Source organism: Scomber japonicus, chromosome 4, assembly GCF_027409825.1.
Source record: "Scomber japonicus isolate fScoJap1 chromosome 4, fScoJap1.pri, whole genome shotgun sequence".
NCBI lineage: Eukaryota > Metazoa > Chordata > Actinopteri > Scombriformes > Scombridae > Scomber > Scomber japonicus.
Window position 1 is genome coordinate 17,207,505 of NC_070581.1, and position 15,110 is coordinate 17,222,614.

The 15,110-nt window shown below is 40.2% G+C and overlaps 2 protein-coding genes across 2 annotated transcripts; one reads left to right on the top strand and one right to left on the bottom strand.

Annotated features, from left to right (window-relative positions):
• Positions 1–658: 658 nt before the first annotated feature.
• On the bottom strand, positions 659–3,690 carry ribc1 (RIB43A domain with coiled-coils 1). Its single transcript, XM_053317806.1, has 7 exons — positions 3,492–3,690; positions 3,136–3,350; positions 2,930–3,044; positions 2,511–2,629; positions 1,675–1,911; positions 878–1,044; positions 659–740 (listed from the first exon to the last, which is right to left on the bottom strand). Exons 1-7 carry the CDS (start codon positions 3,688–3,690, stop codon positions 659–661), a joined length of 1,134 nt encoding a protein of 377 aa, XP_053173781.1.
• A 723-nt stretch (positions 3,691–4,413) lies between these two features.
• Positions 4,414–14,746, top strand: smc1a (structural maintenance of chromosomes 1A). The gene is made up of 26 exons (XM_053317804.1): positions 4,414–4,800; positions 5,402–5,590; positions 5,976–6,088; positions 7,070–7,273; positions 7,410–7,648; positions 7,766–8,024; positions 8,324–8,464; positions 8,553–8,635; positions 8,729–8,828; positions 9,300–9,407; positions 9,523–9,708; positions 10,208–10,387; positions 10,511–10,657; positions 10,824–10,961; positions 11,052–11,168; positions 11,265–11,371; positions 11,493–11,634; positions 11,739–11,884; positions 11,995–12,148; positions 12,238–12,345; positions 12,627–12,783; positions 12,915–13,069; positions 13,168–13,319; positions 13,452–13,521; positions 13,661–13,771; positions 13,860–14,746. The coding sequence occupies exons 1-26, from the start codon at positions 4,692–4,694 to the stop codon at positions 13,938–13,940; spliced, it is 3,696 nt and encodes a 1,231-aa protein (XP_053173779.1). The 5' UTR covers positions 4,414–4,691; the 3' UTR covers positions 13,941–14,746.
• The last annotated feature ends 364 nt before the right edge of the window (positions 14,747–15,110 follow it).

Sequence of the window (15,110 nt, forward strand, 5' to 3'; positions counted from 1 at the left end):
ACACAGATACTCACTCGACTGCCGCTCACTCTTTGCTTTTCATGTGTCATGGGGAAAGCTGGGGATGCTGGCCTACTGCTTTCTCACTGTTGCATTTTCCCTTTTTTATAGTTAAAAGATAAAAAAAACTCTTAAAAATCTAAATGGTTTGGTTAGAGGCGCTTCTTCAGAATCAGAAGTTGACAGGTTTTGAATAATAATGCCTGAGTGGGAGGGGAGAGGTGAGAGAAAATAGTGGAGGATGGAGGGGTAGGGAGTGTATGTCACTGCCGGAGTGGAGATGTATCTCTTTGTGGTGTTTGGAGTGCACTATTAGCACAACACCACTGATGGTATCTACTTGTACCATGGCTGAAAAACAGGAATTGGGTGGGCTTTTGCCACAAATGGGGCCAATATAACTGTAACTGCATTATGAATCTACCACTGTAACTGGATATATGATTGAAAAATAAAGTATGTGGAACAATCTGTACCAAAAAAGCGGTCCCTTTTTTGTCATCAATCAACAGCTAATAAATCAATGCATATGTCTCACTTAACAATAAGCAGAAAGTATTGATGAATCAGAATTCAATTCACATTGAGAGTGAGTATAAGAATGAATTGTTTTAATTTGCTGGCTTATTGTCACAAGAGCACAGGCAGCTTGACTTAATCAGCGGGAACTGGTGTTGAATTGATGAAAGTAGACCTCAGTGGGTTTGTTGGTGTACAGTCTCTTGTTCAGATACTCCTGACTGGGAAAGACAAAAACACAAATAACAGTCACCAAAAATGTTAATCTGAATTCTACATTATAGCACAGAATCACCTGTACCCATAACATATGTGCTGACTACTATATGAATAGTGAGTGTGTGTGTGCACTGCTCACTGTTCCTGCTGCTTTCTGGCCAGCTCCATGTTGTACTGGTCCATTTGAATCCGCTTCTCTCTCCTAAGTTTTGCTGCACTCCTCTCCTCCTCCTCTGCTTTTGTGGATGCTTTCAGGAGCTGAAGATCCCACGCTGCCTCCTGAGACTTCTCAGCATCACACTGTCTCTGAAGATGCCAAGAAGTTCAAGGTGTAAATGCACAAATTGAGAGATGGTGTTATGTCAGCCTGTGGGGTACAGTGTTTAAAAATTCACTAGAAGTGTTTCTCTAAAACAGTGATTCTCAACCTGGGGGTCAGAACCAGGCTACACAGAAGTTTATTTTCTTGTCTTTGCTCTCTTTACTTTCCTTTGAAGCACTGGAAAATTTGATCAGGCCTCTTAAAAGCATTTGCAGACGTATCGTAAAGTAAAAACCTGAATAAATTAGTGGAGAAACATAATGAATTAAGATCTACAGAGGATCAGAGGGTGACTGAATGCTTTGAGTCAAGTTGAATCTCCTCCACCTTCAAAACACTAAATGAGTGAATATATTTTGAAAGAGTGCTGTCCGTTCCTTTAGTAGAGTAACAAATAATGCCAATGTGCACCAATGCTGTTCTGAAGGCTTACTAAGGCATTTTATGTTGTTTATTTCCTCATCTTTCACTCATCTGTAACTTTGTTATTTATAACGGATTACACACCAATAAGGTTTGGGCCTCACCGTTGTATAGGAATATTAAATAAACTGTAGAGCTTAGAGCACTGCTCCTGGTAATCTGTGTGTATGGGAGTAATGGTGACCCAGTACCTGTCTCTCAAGGCGCTGTGCTTCCCTCTCACTGTGGATGGCGCTCAGCTGTTCAGGGTTCATCCCCTTCCACCTGTCTATGAGAACCTGGGGTGGCCTCCCTCCCCCCATCTGTCTCTCTGCTGCCTCTGCACACTCTGTCATCATGTCGGATGTCATTGTGTGCCACATCTCTGTGAGACTCTCCTTTTCCTCTCTTCTTTTCTGCTCCTGCCGTTTCTCTGCCCGCTCTGCAGCCTGTAGGGAATAAGCCATGGTGAGGCCTAACCACTGATTCAGGGATGCAGATTGATGATTCCTGTGATAATTAGAATAGCAGGAGCTTTGGGAAACCCAAGCTCTACTATGTAGTTTCTTCTAGTCAGGAATATGGTAAATGTCCTCCTGAGAGATCCACTCAGTCACTTGTATTTGCTTGTGCATCATGCATGTGAGTGGTTATTAGAGAAACCACATAATTGTCATGAAAAATACTATGACCTGAAGGATTTATAATGATGCCTCCCAATGGAGGATTCAGCCAAGTGCATTCAGGCAAATGAGGGGAGATCTAAATGGGGGCTTTTAAAGACAGAGTGGGCCCACGCATACATGAAAGGAGTTTAACCATCCATGTTGCTTGGTAGCAACTAATATGATGGCCGCTTTCCACCAGCAAGTGTGTGTATGCATCACTTAACATTTTCAATTAGCAATTTTAATTTCAAAATCCCACCTGAGAACACCATGTCACTGCAAAAAAGAAAAACCCCATTGGTTTTTACTTTGTGCATCCTCATCAGCGGGTGTTTGTGCATCTGTGTGTCCATCTGTGTCTTCACATGCATGTACTGTACCAGAGCTTGGTTGTAGTTGTCGAGGGTGATGCGGGTAGCTTTTTTGCACTCCTCCTCTAGTGCACGTTGCTGAACTCCCTTTAGGTCCTGATGCACCAGCTCTTTGCTCACAAGCATTTCTGTGACATACACATACATGACTTGGAAATCACCTTCTGTGTGTTTTTCACACCTGCATTACCCATTACCCATTGTACAAAGCTCTTCAATGACACACTCACACATACATAACGCCTCTCTGGGATGAGCATCCATCAATGCCACCTGGCAGTAAAGGCTGTGCGTGGGAGTGTGTGATTGTTTGTGCAAGAAAGCATGAAGCATGTGTGTGATGTACAATGCTGTACACCATCCTAGCTCATCAGTGATCATGGTGTGTGTATTGTTTGTTCTGTGTACTTGGGTTTGTGTATTCTCACCTTTGTGCTTGTCTTCCATGTTCTTTCTCTCATTGTCTTCCTTCTGTACTCGCAGATCTCTTTCAGTTTTTTTAATTTGTTCTCTCCTCTTTTGCTCCTCTCCAATACCATCTCCCTGCACATGAAACAGTAACGTGATTATTTATTCAACCATTTGCTGGATTTTGATGATGCACGTAAGCATCTGCCTGCCATGCACAGCCAACCTGGAAGATTTGCATACTAGCAGGTCCCAGCTCACTCTCTGGAGTGGTGATGCTGAATGCCCCCTTCAGGCCACATGTAAGATCAGCATCTAGTGAGTCCACACGTTGATGAGTGGCCCAATATTGGGTTAGGTCAGCATGCAAAGCAGCTCGCTTCTCTCTTTCATCAATGTCTTGCTGCAGCAATACTTCATCATGAATCCTTCTCATCTTATCTGGAATATTTGGGAAATAGATACACTTGTGAGTAGTGCCAACATTAGGGGTGACGATGACTCTGAAAGCCCAAAGCTGAGATTTGATTTATACATTAGGCCTATGTAGGCCTATATATTTTTAATTCATATATTGTTTACCAAAAGCGTTGTCTCGTTGTCTCTCCACGCTTTGCCGATGTTTTTTCTCCTGGACCTGTTGGTTGAGAGCATCGAGATCGAGCCCCATCACGCGCAGCCGGGTGTTGAAGATTCGAGCCTTACGTGCTGTCTCCACAGCCCTTCGCCTCTCCACAGCCTTTTCGATGGACTGGTCAACATCTAAATCCACTTTGTACATTTTTCACAGTGTCTAATGAGCCTGGATGAAGGTGACACAGCATTACAACAGTGTTAAATAATAATAATAGTAATGATGATGATAATAATAATAATAATAATAATGATAATAATGATGATGTGTTTGATTTGTATTGCACTTTTCATTTGCAATGAATCTCAAAGTGCTACAGCATTAAAGACATCAAACATATAAAAACATATATAGCCTAACATACATAAATATATAAAAAGGGTTTTAAGCCAGTTTTAAAGAGCCTAGGGTCGGTGCTGTCCCATCATGACTGACAGAATCACACATAACACACAGGCTTGTACATGAACTAGATGCATCAAATTCAGGTGTATTCTTTTAAAGACATACAGGTAGACGGAAAAGCAGCACTTCCGTCTGATAGATGTGGGAAAATTACTTACGTCGATTCTATCCATGTAACACCTCAAGCTGCTTCTCAGCAATCCTGTTGTGTTTAGATGCCCTTGGTAACCATGGTGACCTCTTAATTTGTCACTGCTGGTGTTGTGCTATATTAATAAATAACAATAGTGCCTAGTATTGTACAACCCATTGGGTCACTCTGAAGTTTGCATACAATAACAGTTTTTATTATTTAAAAATATTTTGAGGACACAAGTAAACTCCGGGGGAAATTCATTTGATCTCGCGAGAAACCGCGATGTTATGTGTCTCGCGCGCTCTGGGTCTTCCTGTCGGATTGTAAAATGGCGCATTGTTGTCACAACAGCTTCGCGTCTTTTTGATTAAGATTCACGAGGCTATTTGAATTAATAATCTCAATATGCGTCTCATAATGTGACGAACGATTTCTCAAGTAACAGACAGAGAGGTTCATTCATTCGCGTGCATGCTTCTTCTTTGAGAAAGCTTGTTGTCGGTAAACATCGGTTGTTAGCAATAGCCACATGCTAACATTTTACTAGCCGATATTCTCTGTGCAATTTTGATTCTTTTTTCAGAAAAGCGTCACAGATATAACGACAATGGGTTACTTAAAACTGATAGAGATTGAAAACTTCAAGTCGTATAAAGGAAGGCAGATCATTGGACCTTTTCACAAGTTCACGGCAATTATCGGACCCAATGGATCTGGTATGTTGTGATATAAACTAGCGGCAGATGCAAACTGTGGTAAACATACGGTGCTAATGTCCTGTTGATGTCAGATACGACTCAGTATATGCATGCATGGGATTTATGTCTGCACATATCCTGATTTATTGGACAGTAGTTGTGCTTTCTGTCGTTAAAGTTAACATTTAAACGCTGCTTGCATGTTGATTTGCGGCCATCAACTTGAAACGTTATTAACTTGTATTTTCTGTGTGCACAGTTAGTTGTGTACATTTCCAAGCAATATAGACTTTATGTCCCCGTAAACGCTTAATACAGCAATATTGATAATACATTTGCACAGTTACAAAGTGCTTTACAATAAAACCAGGACACATTATAAAATACAGATTAAAATTAACTAAAATGCCACAAAACAGACACAGCTTGAAACCCTGATCTCAACAGACAGGTTTCATAAATAGAGCATTTCATTATAGACAATGTTTATTCTGTGCTCTCAACTTAGGGTTGTACATATTGCTGAATATCTTTCTGAAGATTGTTGTTTTGTGTTATGTATTGAGAGACAAACTCCTTCATGATTCTGATTCTTAACATCTAAATGTTGTTGTTTTAGGAAAGTCCAATCTTATGGATGCCATCAGTTTTGTGTTGGCGGAGAAGACTAGTAACCTACGTGTGAAGACATTGAAGGATCTGATCCATGGAGCGCCTGTAGGGAAGCCAGCTGCTAACAGGGCTTTTGTCAGTATGGTGTACCAGGAGGATAACGGAGAGGAGCGCAACTTCACAAGGATCATCATTGGTATGAACCACCATTGACAGTCATGTTGGAATGTGTGATTCTTATGCTAGAATTCAGAAGGCTTGTTCATGTATTTGGTGTGCTTTCCAGTTCCAAGTTGAAGGAATTGAGCTGAAAGGAATGCCAACATTTTTTTTTTAAAAGTGTAAACTTACACTAGAGCTTCTTTAAGCTTCTGTGAGTGCGGCTGCAGAAACACACAGCATGAAATGTTTTGAAATAAGATTTGATAGCCTAAAAAATTCCACTAGTAGTATTTAAATCTGAACGGGCTTTATTTACTTTCCTTTGACAAGTTTAATTTAACTCTGTTACTCCCATCTTGTGTATGCTTTTGATGAGCTAATGCTTCAGATGTTTTCTCTTCAATGTTCATGTGCATCAGGTTCCTCCTCTGAGTACCGCATCAACAGCAAGGTGGTGGGCCTGCCTGAATACAGCGAAGAGCTGGAAAAACTTGGCATTCTCATCAAGGCCCGGAACTTCCTGGTTTTCCAGGTAATTTTTTTTCCATTGGCATTCTATTGATTGGCATTCTTTCATTATGCTTCGGTTCTTGTCTGTAGGTTTGCTATCAGACATATGTACTTCACAGTGATGATCTCATTACAATTAAGGTATTTTATTCATATTTTGCAAAAGTAATAACTGCGTTATTTTTAATAAAGACGTTGAATCAATGATGAGTAAAATTCTTTCCTATGGCGAAACGTATAGCTGTGGTAGCATTGTTTTCTTCAGGTCCAGCACTCTTTTTGGTGCAAAGTGTAGCCATACGTGTGCGTTCACTGGCTAACACAGCATTGAATGTGACCCAGCCAATTCGATTAGAGGTACAATGTTATGATGTAAAATTAATATTGGAAAACGTGATGTTTGAAGTTTTTATTAGAGCCTGAATGATATATTGGTCAGCTGATATTCTTGGCTGATATTGCCCTATCACAAATATATCGGCAAATATGTTGTGCCATGTGATATGTTTTTTAAAGTTATATAGGCACAATTGTATGTATATTTGATCCTTTTCTTAATTCAAGTTTAAGATTGTATATTTTGTTAATATTATATGTTTTGTTGTTTTTGTTCTGGTCAAGTTTGTCTAGCTTGGTGAGTTTTTGTCTAGTTTGGTCAGTCTTTGTCTATTTCTGTGTGTTTTCTTTAAAAATTCATAGCTTATTATAATTATTAAATTCCCAGTGGTGTTTACTGTTTCAGTGCACTGATGTCATTTCATACCATATTAAATGTATAATGTTATGTTATATAATGTTTTATGCAAGGTTTATTTTTAAAATGCAATATATAGATATCCATTACACACACATCATTGTGTGTTCACATATATATTCAGCACATGTAACATTATCGGCCAATACATTGATATTGGAGGTTTTTTGCTCTCTAATATTGTTATTGGCACCTAAAATCCAGTATCGCTTTTATTGTTAATCCCAGTTATGCTTATTCACCTTCTAGGGAGCTGTGGAGTCCATTGCCATGAAGAACCCCAAAGAACGTACAGCTCTGTTTGAGGAGATCTCACGTTCTGGAGAACTGGCCCAGGAGTATGACCGTAGAAAGAAGGAGATGGTGAAAGCAGAAGAGGACACACAATTCAATTACCACCGCAAGAAAAACATTGCTGCTGAGCGCAAAGAAGCCAAGCAAGAGAAAGAGGAGGTATGTCCTATTTGTTGATGGCAAATAAAGTCATGGAGTTGCATTTACTATCATCTGGTCAGTTGGATTAGTTGTTAAGAAATACCTTTGATCAGTTTTGCCATTTCAATTATGTCTCCTGTCATCATTCTGCTAGGCTGAGCGATACCAGCGTCTGAAGGATGAAGTGGCCAGAGCCAGTGTACAGTTGCAGCTCTTCAAGCTATACCACAATGAGACTGAGATTGAGAAGCTGAATAAAGAGCTGGGCCAGCGGAACAAGGAGATTGACAAGGACCGTAAAAAGATGGACCATGTGGAGGAGGAGCTGAAGGACAAGAAGAAGGAGCTGGGCAGGCTGATGAGGGAGCAGCAGACCATTGAAAAAGAGATCAAGTGAGTGGCAATGATATAACACAGTGTCAAAGTGTGTTTGATGCACTTTTCAGATTAACTAGATCTTGTGCCTTTTTAATACCTAGAGCATTGTTAACGATTTCATTATACCCACAGAGAGAAGGATTCTGAGTTGAACCAAAAGAGGCCGCAGTACATCAAGGCAAAAGAGAACACCTCACACAAGATCAAGAAGCTTGAGGCAGCACGTAAATCATTGCAGAATGCCCAAAAGATGTACAAGAAACGCAAGGGTGACATGGATGAGTTAGATAAAGAGATGAAAGCAGTGGAGTTGGCTAAGCAAGAATTTGAAGAGCGCATGGAGGAGGAGGCACAGAGCCAGGGCCAGGACCTCACCCTGGAGGAAAATCAGGTATGATACCATAGAATATGTTGTACACATTTGAAGGCTCGTTGATTCATTTCACATAAATTCTTATTTGCAGGACCTTATTTAGAAAACTGAAATACTGATACTTCCATGTTCTCATTAACAAAAATGCTGTAATGCAATTATACCTTGAAATGTATTTGATTGTAAACTTGGAAAGTTAATCAATGCAAATCTCAGGTTTTGTTGCATGTGAATTGCTTTTGATAATTAAATCAGATGGGTGTTAAAGTATACATGACTTGGCATAACATTAGTTTTTTCCCGCATATGCACTTCAGGTCAAGCAGTACCATCGTCTCAAGGAAGAGGCCAGTAAACGTGCAGCCACGTTGGCACAGGAACTGGAGAAGTTCAACCGTGACCAGAAGGCCGACCAGGATCGCCTGGACTTGGAGGAGAGGAAGAAAGTGGAGACAGAGGTAAATAACACACTGAAGATACATTTACCAGTGCCACAATGAACTGATTTGAATACATACAACCATAAATAATGTTGTTTCCCTTCAGGCCAAAATCAAACAGAAGATTCGTGAAATTGAGGAGAACCAGAAGCGTATTGAGAAATTGGAGGATTACATCACCACCAGCAGGTATGCTTTGTTCCATAGACATAACTAACTAGCTGATTTTGTAGTTTTTCTCCTTTACGCTCTTTCACGCTTTCTTGTCCTGTTACCTTTCAGGCAGTCTCTAGATGAGCAGAAACGCATGGAGGAGGAGCTGACCGAAGAGGTGGAGATGGCCAAGAGGAGAATTGATGAGATCAACATGGAGCTTAACCAGGTATGTTATGTGCACACGAGGAAACGAATAAAAGAAAGACTTGAATTATGTAATCTTAACCAACTGTTTTCAGCGTGCTGTAGTTGTTAGGGGACCTTGAGGTCATGTTTGCATGCGTCATCCTTAAGCAAGACTTCTTGATATTTATGTATCTAACCGGTGCCCTGACTTCCCTGGAAGTGAGACATGGAACAAATAATTTCTCTGTATAAATCAATACGCCTTTTCTCAAAGCAGACATTTTCACTCCTAGCGAGAAAAGCACAAGTGTGACTAATAGCGCTAAAGATGGGCTCCATCTTATTTAGGTTTTCCAATAAGGCATGCTAGTGCCAGCTTGCACATAACTGGGGTTCTGGCACCAGCGCACCTTTTTGATAATGTTATTAGTTTCACCAGTGTTTGACAAGTGAAAATGTCAGCTGTGAAAAAGTCTATTATGAATCCCATTATTGTTGGCTTTTTCTGTAGGTAATGGAGCAGCTGGGCGACGCCAGGATCGATAGGCAGGAGAACAGTCGCCAGCAACGCAAGGCTGAGATCATGGAGAGCATTAAAAGACTCTACCCTGGCTCTGTGGTAAGGCAACTGTGACAGCATTCAGTACGATATCATCACATTTTTCATACTTTCTATTGTACAGAATACTTCTTATATTAGTTTAGTAAAAATATGCTTCTCTTTCTTTCCACAGTATGGTCGTCTAATTGACCTGTGCCAGCCCACTCAGAAGAAGTATCAGATCGCTGTGACCAAAGTGTTGGGCAAGAACATGGACGCCATCATTGTTGACTCTGAGAAGACTGGCAGAGACTGTATTCAATACATCAAGGAGCAGAGAGGAGAGCCTGAGACGTTTCTTCCTCTTGACTACCTAGAGGTAAATACGAGAAATTACAAATATTAACTTTACCCAAAGATCTCTATAGTAGTTGAAGTGTCCATGATCAAATCTGCAATCAAAAACAGAATCATCAAATTTCAATAAAATTGAGGATGAAGACAGGGGTCCACAAAACAGCGTCTAATCCCAATAGAACTGGTCAGAAACACACTTGTCAAATTAAAAAAACAACAGCCTAGGATTAATTTAAGTTACAGCAACTTTTGTCACTTCAAAACTAAATATATAATATATAATATATAATAATATATTAAAAAAAATGTCAGTGTTACTAATTAAGAATACGTGTAGTGTAGATTCACAGTTTACAAGCTATGTTTTTACAGCCAACGATTGATTATTTATATCTTGGTCAATGTCAGGCACTAATTTCCCTGCTGAAAGTGACACTCACTAAGACTAGTTATAATGGGAATTTTGAATTATATTATTTAAAAAAAAATGTCCTATATGCTTTTCTCCTGTCTTATCAAAGGTCAAACCAACAGATGAGAAACTGAGAGAACTGCGGGGAGCCAAGCTGGTGATTGATGTGATTCGCTATGAGCCCCCTCACATCAAGAAAGCCCTCCAGTATGCATGTGGCAACGCTCTGGTCTGTGAGAATGTAGAAGATGCACGAAGAATTGCTTTTGGAGGGCCATACAGGCACAAGGTAATTAACTATGGCTATTTAAAGTAACTAGCTGAGTGTTTACATATATTGTCAAAATCTTTTGATTTGGTTTTAATCTTGTCTATTCTTCCTCCTAATCTTTCCTTGTCTGTCTGTGTCTAGACTGTAGCCCTGGACGGTACTCTGTTCCAGAAGTCTGGAGTCATCTCTGGAGGAGCCAGTGACCTGAAGGCCAAGGCCAGGCGTTGGGACGAGAAAGCTGTGGACAAGCTCAAGGAGAAGAAAGAAAAACTCACTGAAGAGCTCAAGGTAACTTAGACCTATAAGGAGGTTGTGGTTTTGGTCCTGTTTGTTTTGTTTGTCTGTTAGTTAACAGGATACCAAAAAAATCATTTTCCTGAGTCATCGTTAAGTAAAATGTGCTGAAAATGTTTGTTTCAAAACCTTAATGGTTGATTCTTCTTTTTTCTTGTAGGAGCAAATGAAAGCCAAAAGGAAGGAGGCAGAGCTGCGTCAGGTGCAGTCTCAGGCACACGGTCTACAGATGAGACTGAAGTACTCCCAGAGTGACCTGGAACAGACAAAAACTCGCCACCTCTCCCTCAACATGCAGGTACAGTCTGATTACAGCTGTTGTCCCTTTTCTGCCTTTTACTGCTCTAGTGACTTTTGCTTTAAAACTTGTTTTGTTTGTGTCATGCAGGAGAAGTCTAAGTTGGAGAGTGAACTGGCAAACTTTGGTCCTCGCATCAATGACATCAAGAGAATCATCCAGTCCCGTGAGAGGGAAATCACTGACCTTCGGGACCGCATGAACCTGGTGAGACTGACACAAGTCAAGTCTGATACCTAGAAATCTGTTAATGCATACCCCATGTGTCAATGCAGTAATGTGTTTTGCTTATGCTTTTTTCAGGTGGAGGATGAAGTGTTTGTGGAGTTTTGTAAGGAGATTGGAGTGAGGAACATCAGAGAGTTTGAGGAGGAGAAGGTGAAGAGGCAGAATGAAATTGCAAAGAAGCGGTAAGTTTGGAAATAATTTCAGTTTTCAGTTCTAATCTGGGCCAGTTCTTGTCACATTTGTTGGTTAACTTGTTTCAGGTTGTCTGTGTGGTGTAACCTGACATCTGTCATTTTATCTCAGTCTTGAGTTTGAGACCCAGAAGACCCGTCTGGGTATCCAGGTAGACTATGAGAAGAACCAGTTGAAGGAGGACCAAGAGAAGGTCATGATGTGGGAGCAGACCGTCAAGAAGGACGAGGCTGAAATAGAGCGACTCAAGAAGGTAAAGACATAAAGTGAAGGATTAAAAACTTCCATCTGTTCTGTCCTCAATTTATACCTCAATTTGTGTATTTCTGTTATCTTTCATGTCTTATCTTTCTGTAGGAGGAGCACAGGCATATGAAGATCATTGACGAGACAATGGCCCAACTTCAGGACCTGAAGAACCAGCACCTCACAAAGAAATCTGAAGTCAATGATAAGAACCATGAGATGGAGGAGATCCGCAAAAAACTGGGTGGCGCTAACAAGTCAGTGGCTGCAAAAACACGTCAAATTTACTATTTATTATGTCATATGAGATTAGTTAATACATTTTTAAGTTGTTTTCTGCTACAGATTTTGTGTTTGTGTATTCCAGAGAGTTGACTCAGCTCCAGAAGGAGGTGACAGCCATTGAGACCAAACTGGAGCAGAAGCGCAGTGACCGTCACAACCTGCTGCAAGCCTGCAAAATGCAGGATATCAGACTGCCTCTGCGCTCTGGAACAATGGATGATATCAGCCAGGGAGAGGTACACACTAACACAATCAAATGCAGTTCATTTTATACTATTGTGATTAAAACAGAAAATCACATCCTCCTTTTGTTTTGCTGTTCCAGGGGAGTTCACAGTCAGAGGAGTCCAGCAGCCAGAGGACATCCAGCAGTGTTCTGGCTAAAGAGGCTCTCATAGAGATCGACTACAGCAACCTGTCTGAAGACCTTAAGGTAGCTGGTCCACATAACCACCCAGGCCTAACATTTAAACAGTCCGACTTGATCTCTTCTCATTTTATTTAAATGTGCTCAATTTTGTGTCCCTTATTTTATATTTTAAATGATGGCAATTTACTAGTAGCCTTTTTTTCTACACACTACACACACAAGTACTTCACAGCACACAAAAGAAGGAAAAAAAGAGCTATTTGCAGCAAAGATCTGTAGAGTGTAGTTTAGGATACACTTTAGAAGCACACTTAGTTATTTTAACCTTGTTTGACTTCCTACAGGATGCGCTGTCAGAGGAGGAGATCAAGGCAGAGACAAACACACTGCAGCAGCGTCTGAATGAGCAGCAAAGCATCCTTCAGAGGATCAGTGCGCCTAACATGAAGGCCATGGAGAAGCTTGAGAGTGTCAGGGACAAGTTCCAAGAGACCAGTGATGGTGAGATGGGTTGATAAAAGCTGGGGTAAAATGAGGAAAAGGAGATGATGGGTGAAGTGATGCAGGTTTAAAGGACCTTTCTAGAGCTGTTAATAATATCATCATTCTCTGTTTGTGTTGTCTCGCTTCAGAATTTGAGGCTGCTCGTAAGAGAGCGAAGAAAGCCAAGCAAGCCTTTGAGCAAATCAAGAAGGAAAGGTTTGATCGTTTCAATACCTGCTTTGAGTCTGTGGCCACCAACATTGATGAGATCTACAAGGCACTCTCACGTAACAGCAGTGCCCAGGTGCGTCTCCAAAATTGTGTGTTTTTTTTTTACAATGTTTTTTATATTCCAGTATATATTCAAAGTAAAACCTATGTGTGTGTCTGTTTCTTCTGTAGGCTTTCCTGGGACCAGAAAACCCAGAGGAGCCCTACCTGGATGGCATCAACTATAACTGTGTGGCTCCAGGGAAGAGATTCAGACCCATGGATAACCTGTCTGGAGGAGAGAAGACTGTCGCTGCCCTGGCTTTGCTCTTTGCTATTCACAGGTGAAACAAAAAAGGAGTACAGAGGGAGTCTTAATGTTTAATTTGAGGAAAAAGAGACTTTCCACAATATTATTTAATTGTTGTTGTTGTTATTATTGAATTGTTAACAATGCCTCTCCTGTTTGTCTATAGCTACAAACCAGCTCCCTTCTTCGTCCTGGATGAGATTGACGCTGCTCTGGACAACACTAACATTGGCAAGGTCTGTTCTAAAATGAAATTAGATTAAGTGACGTGAGCTGTTTATCAATGCTGCTTGTGATTTAAGCACAGGGATTTTTTAAAATTATTATTGTTTAGTACAAATAAAACTGCATGACTTAACTTTCTGTTCCCTCAAGGTGGCCAATTACATCAAAGACCAGTCTGTGCAGAACTTCCAGGCCATCGTCATTTCTCTGAAGGAGGAATTCTACACAAAGGCAGACTCACTCATCGGTGTTTATCCAGAGGTATGTTTTGTAAAATACTAAGTATACAATCCATGAAGCCGTTTGCCAAACATACACTAAACTGATGTTCCTTCTCTTCTACTCACAGCAAGGAGACTGCGTCATCAGCAAAGTGCTCACATTTGATCTCTCTCAGTATCCTGATGCCAATCCCAATCCCAATGAATAGGAGGAGCACTCCCAACACTGGCATTTTGGCAAGTCGGTCGTTCCATTTGCTACTCTTAATTATGTAGTCACAGATTATGTATCCATTAGGTCTCACACGTTATTTCTTATGTTTTTTTAAGTTTGTGTATTTTTTTGGATTTGCTACCGTAGTCAATTAGTGCATTAGTGGGTTTTTTTTAGTTGTGCGGGATTGTTCTTTATAAATAGTGACAACCAGGATGTATGTACATTATTACAAGCTAGCCCTTTCTCAATTAGGCCATGCTACACTGACACTTATAATGAATAAAGATTCATTTTAATCAAGTGAAAATGAAACCTTTTTAACAGACTGTAGAATTTGTATCACGCTTCTTTCATGTGATAAAATGTGCAGATGAATTTCAGAGCTTTTATACTGTTTCTGGCCCTCTTTCCAATGGTGTGCTGTAAAGCCCTTGCCTGTCCTTTTGTTGTGTGTAAAAGATGTATTTGCATTTTCATAGTTGCTATGTTTTTTTTTTTTTTTTAAAGCTTAATCATTGAAACTGTTGTTACAGTACGGTGGATACATTCCCGTGTGTGATGGTTAAATAAAACCCCAAGTTAGCTGCAACTGGAGGTGCTATTATGGAATCATGAAGTTTTGTCGAAACTGTCACCAGAAAATGATTTGAAAGGAAATGTGCTGAGTTAATAAGGTTGTATGAGTAACGGCAGTCTCTTGATATTACCTCAGTTATATCCTGAGTCAGCTTTAGGCAAATGGAAAACTCAACATTTTCTGTCAGGTCTGTTTTATTGATTGCTTGGCTTCAATAAATAAAATTTGAATAATTTAAGCTTTTGACAGCTTTGTGCTTCAATTTTAAGGAATTGTTTTACCTTTTTATTTGAACCGGTTTGAACCCACAATGCAGCATGCAACTTGCTGTGGTAGTTTCCATTCCGTAAGGGGGAGTCAGTGCTTTTCTAGGCAAGACTATTTATAGAGGCTCTCAGTTTTCACACAGTAATTTCTACAGGGGGGGGGGCAGCGTCTTCTGCAAGCACATATCTTTTCGTCAAGGCTCTGTTTGCACTAACTGTCTCATGTCTATCATTAGTGTTCATTATTATTTACTGGGGAAAAACTTTTTTGTAGGGATTATTATTATTTCCTTCACAGACCCACAGTTTGTGTTTATCA

Bases quoted from the DNA above. Each gene is read 5' to 3' on its own strand.
- smc1a (XM_053317804.1), top strand. From the start codon at position 4,692: ATGGGTTACTTAAAACTGATAGAGATTGAAAACTTCAAGTCGTATAAA. The intron at 8,636-8,728 runs GTATGCTTTGTT...GTTACCTTTCAG, and splicing joins GATTACATCACCACCAGCAG to GCAGTCTCTAGATGAGCAGA. The intron at 11,635-11,738 runs GTAAAGACATAA...ATCTTTCTGTAG, and splicing joins AAATAGAGCGACTCAAGAAG to GAGGAGCACAGGCATATGAA.
- ribc1 (XM_053317806.1), bottom strand. From the start codon at position 3,690: ATGTACAAAGTGGATTTAGATGTTGACCAGTCCATCGAAAAGGCTGTG. The intron at 2,630-2,929 runs GTGAGAATACAC...TGTATGTCACAG, and splicing joins CATGGAAGACAAGCACAAAG to AAATGCTTGTGAGCAAAGAG. The intron at 741-877 runs GTGAGCAGTGCA...TGTCTTTCCCAG, and splicing joins GCCAGAAAGCAGCAGGAACA to TCAGGAGTATCTGAACAAGA.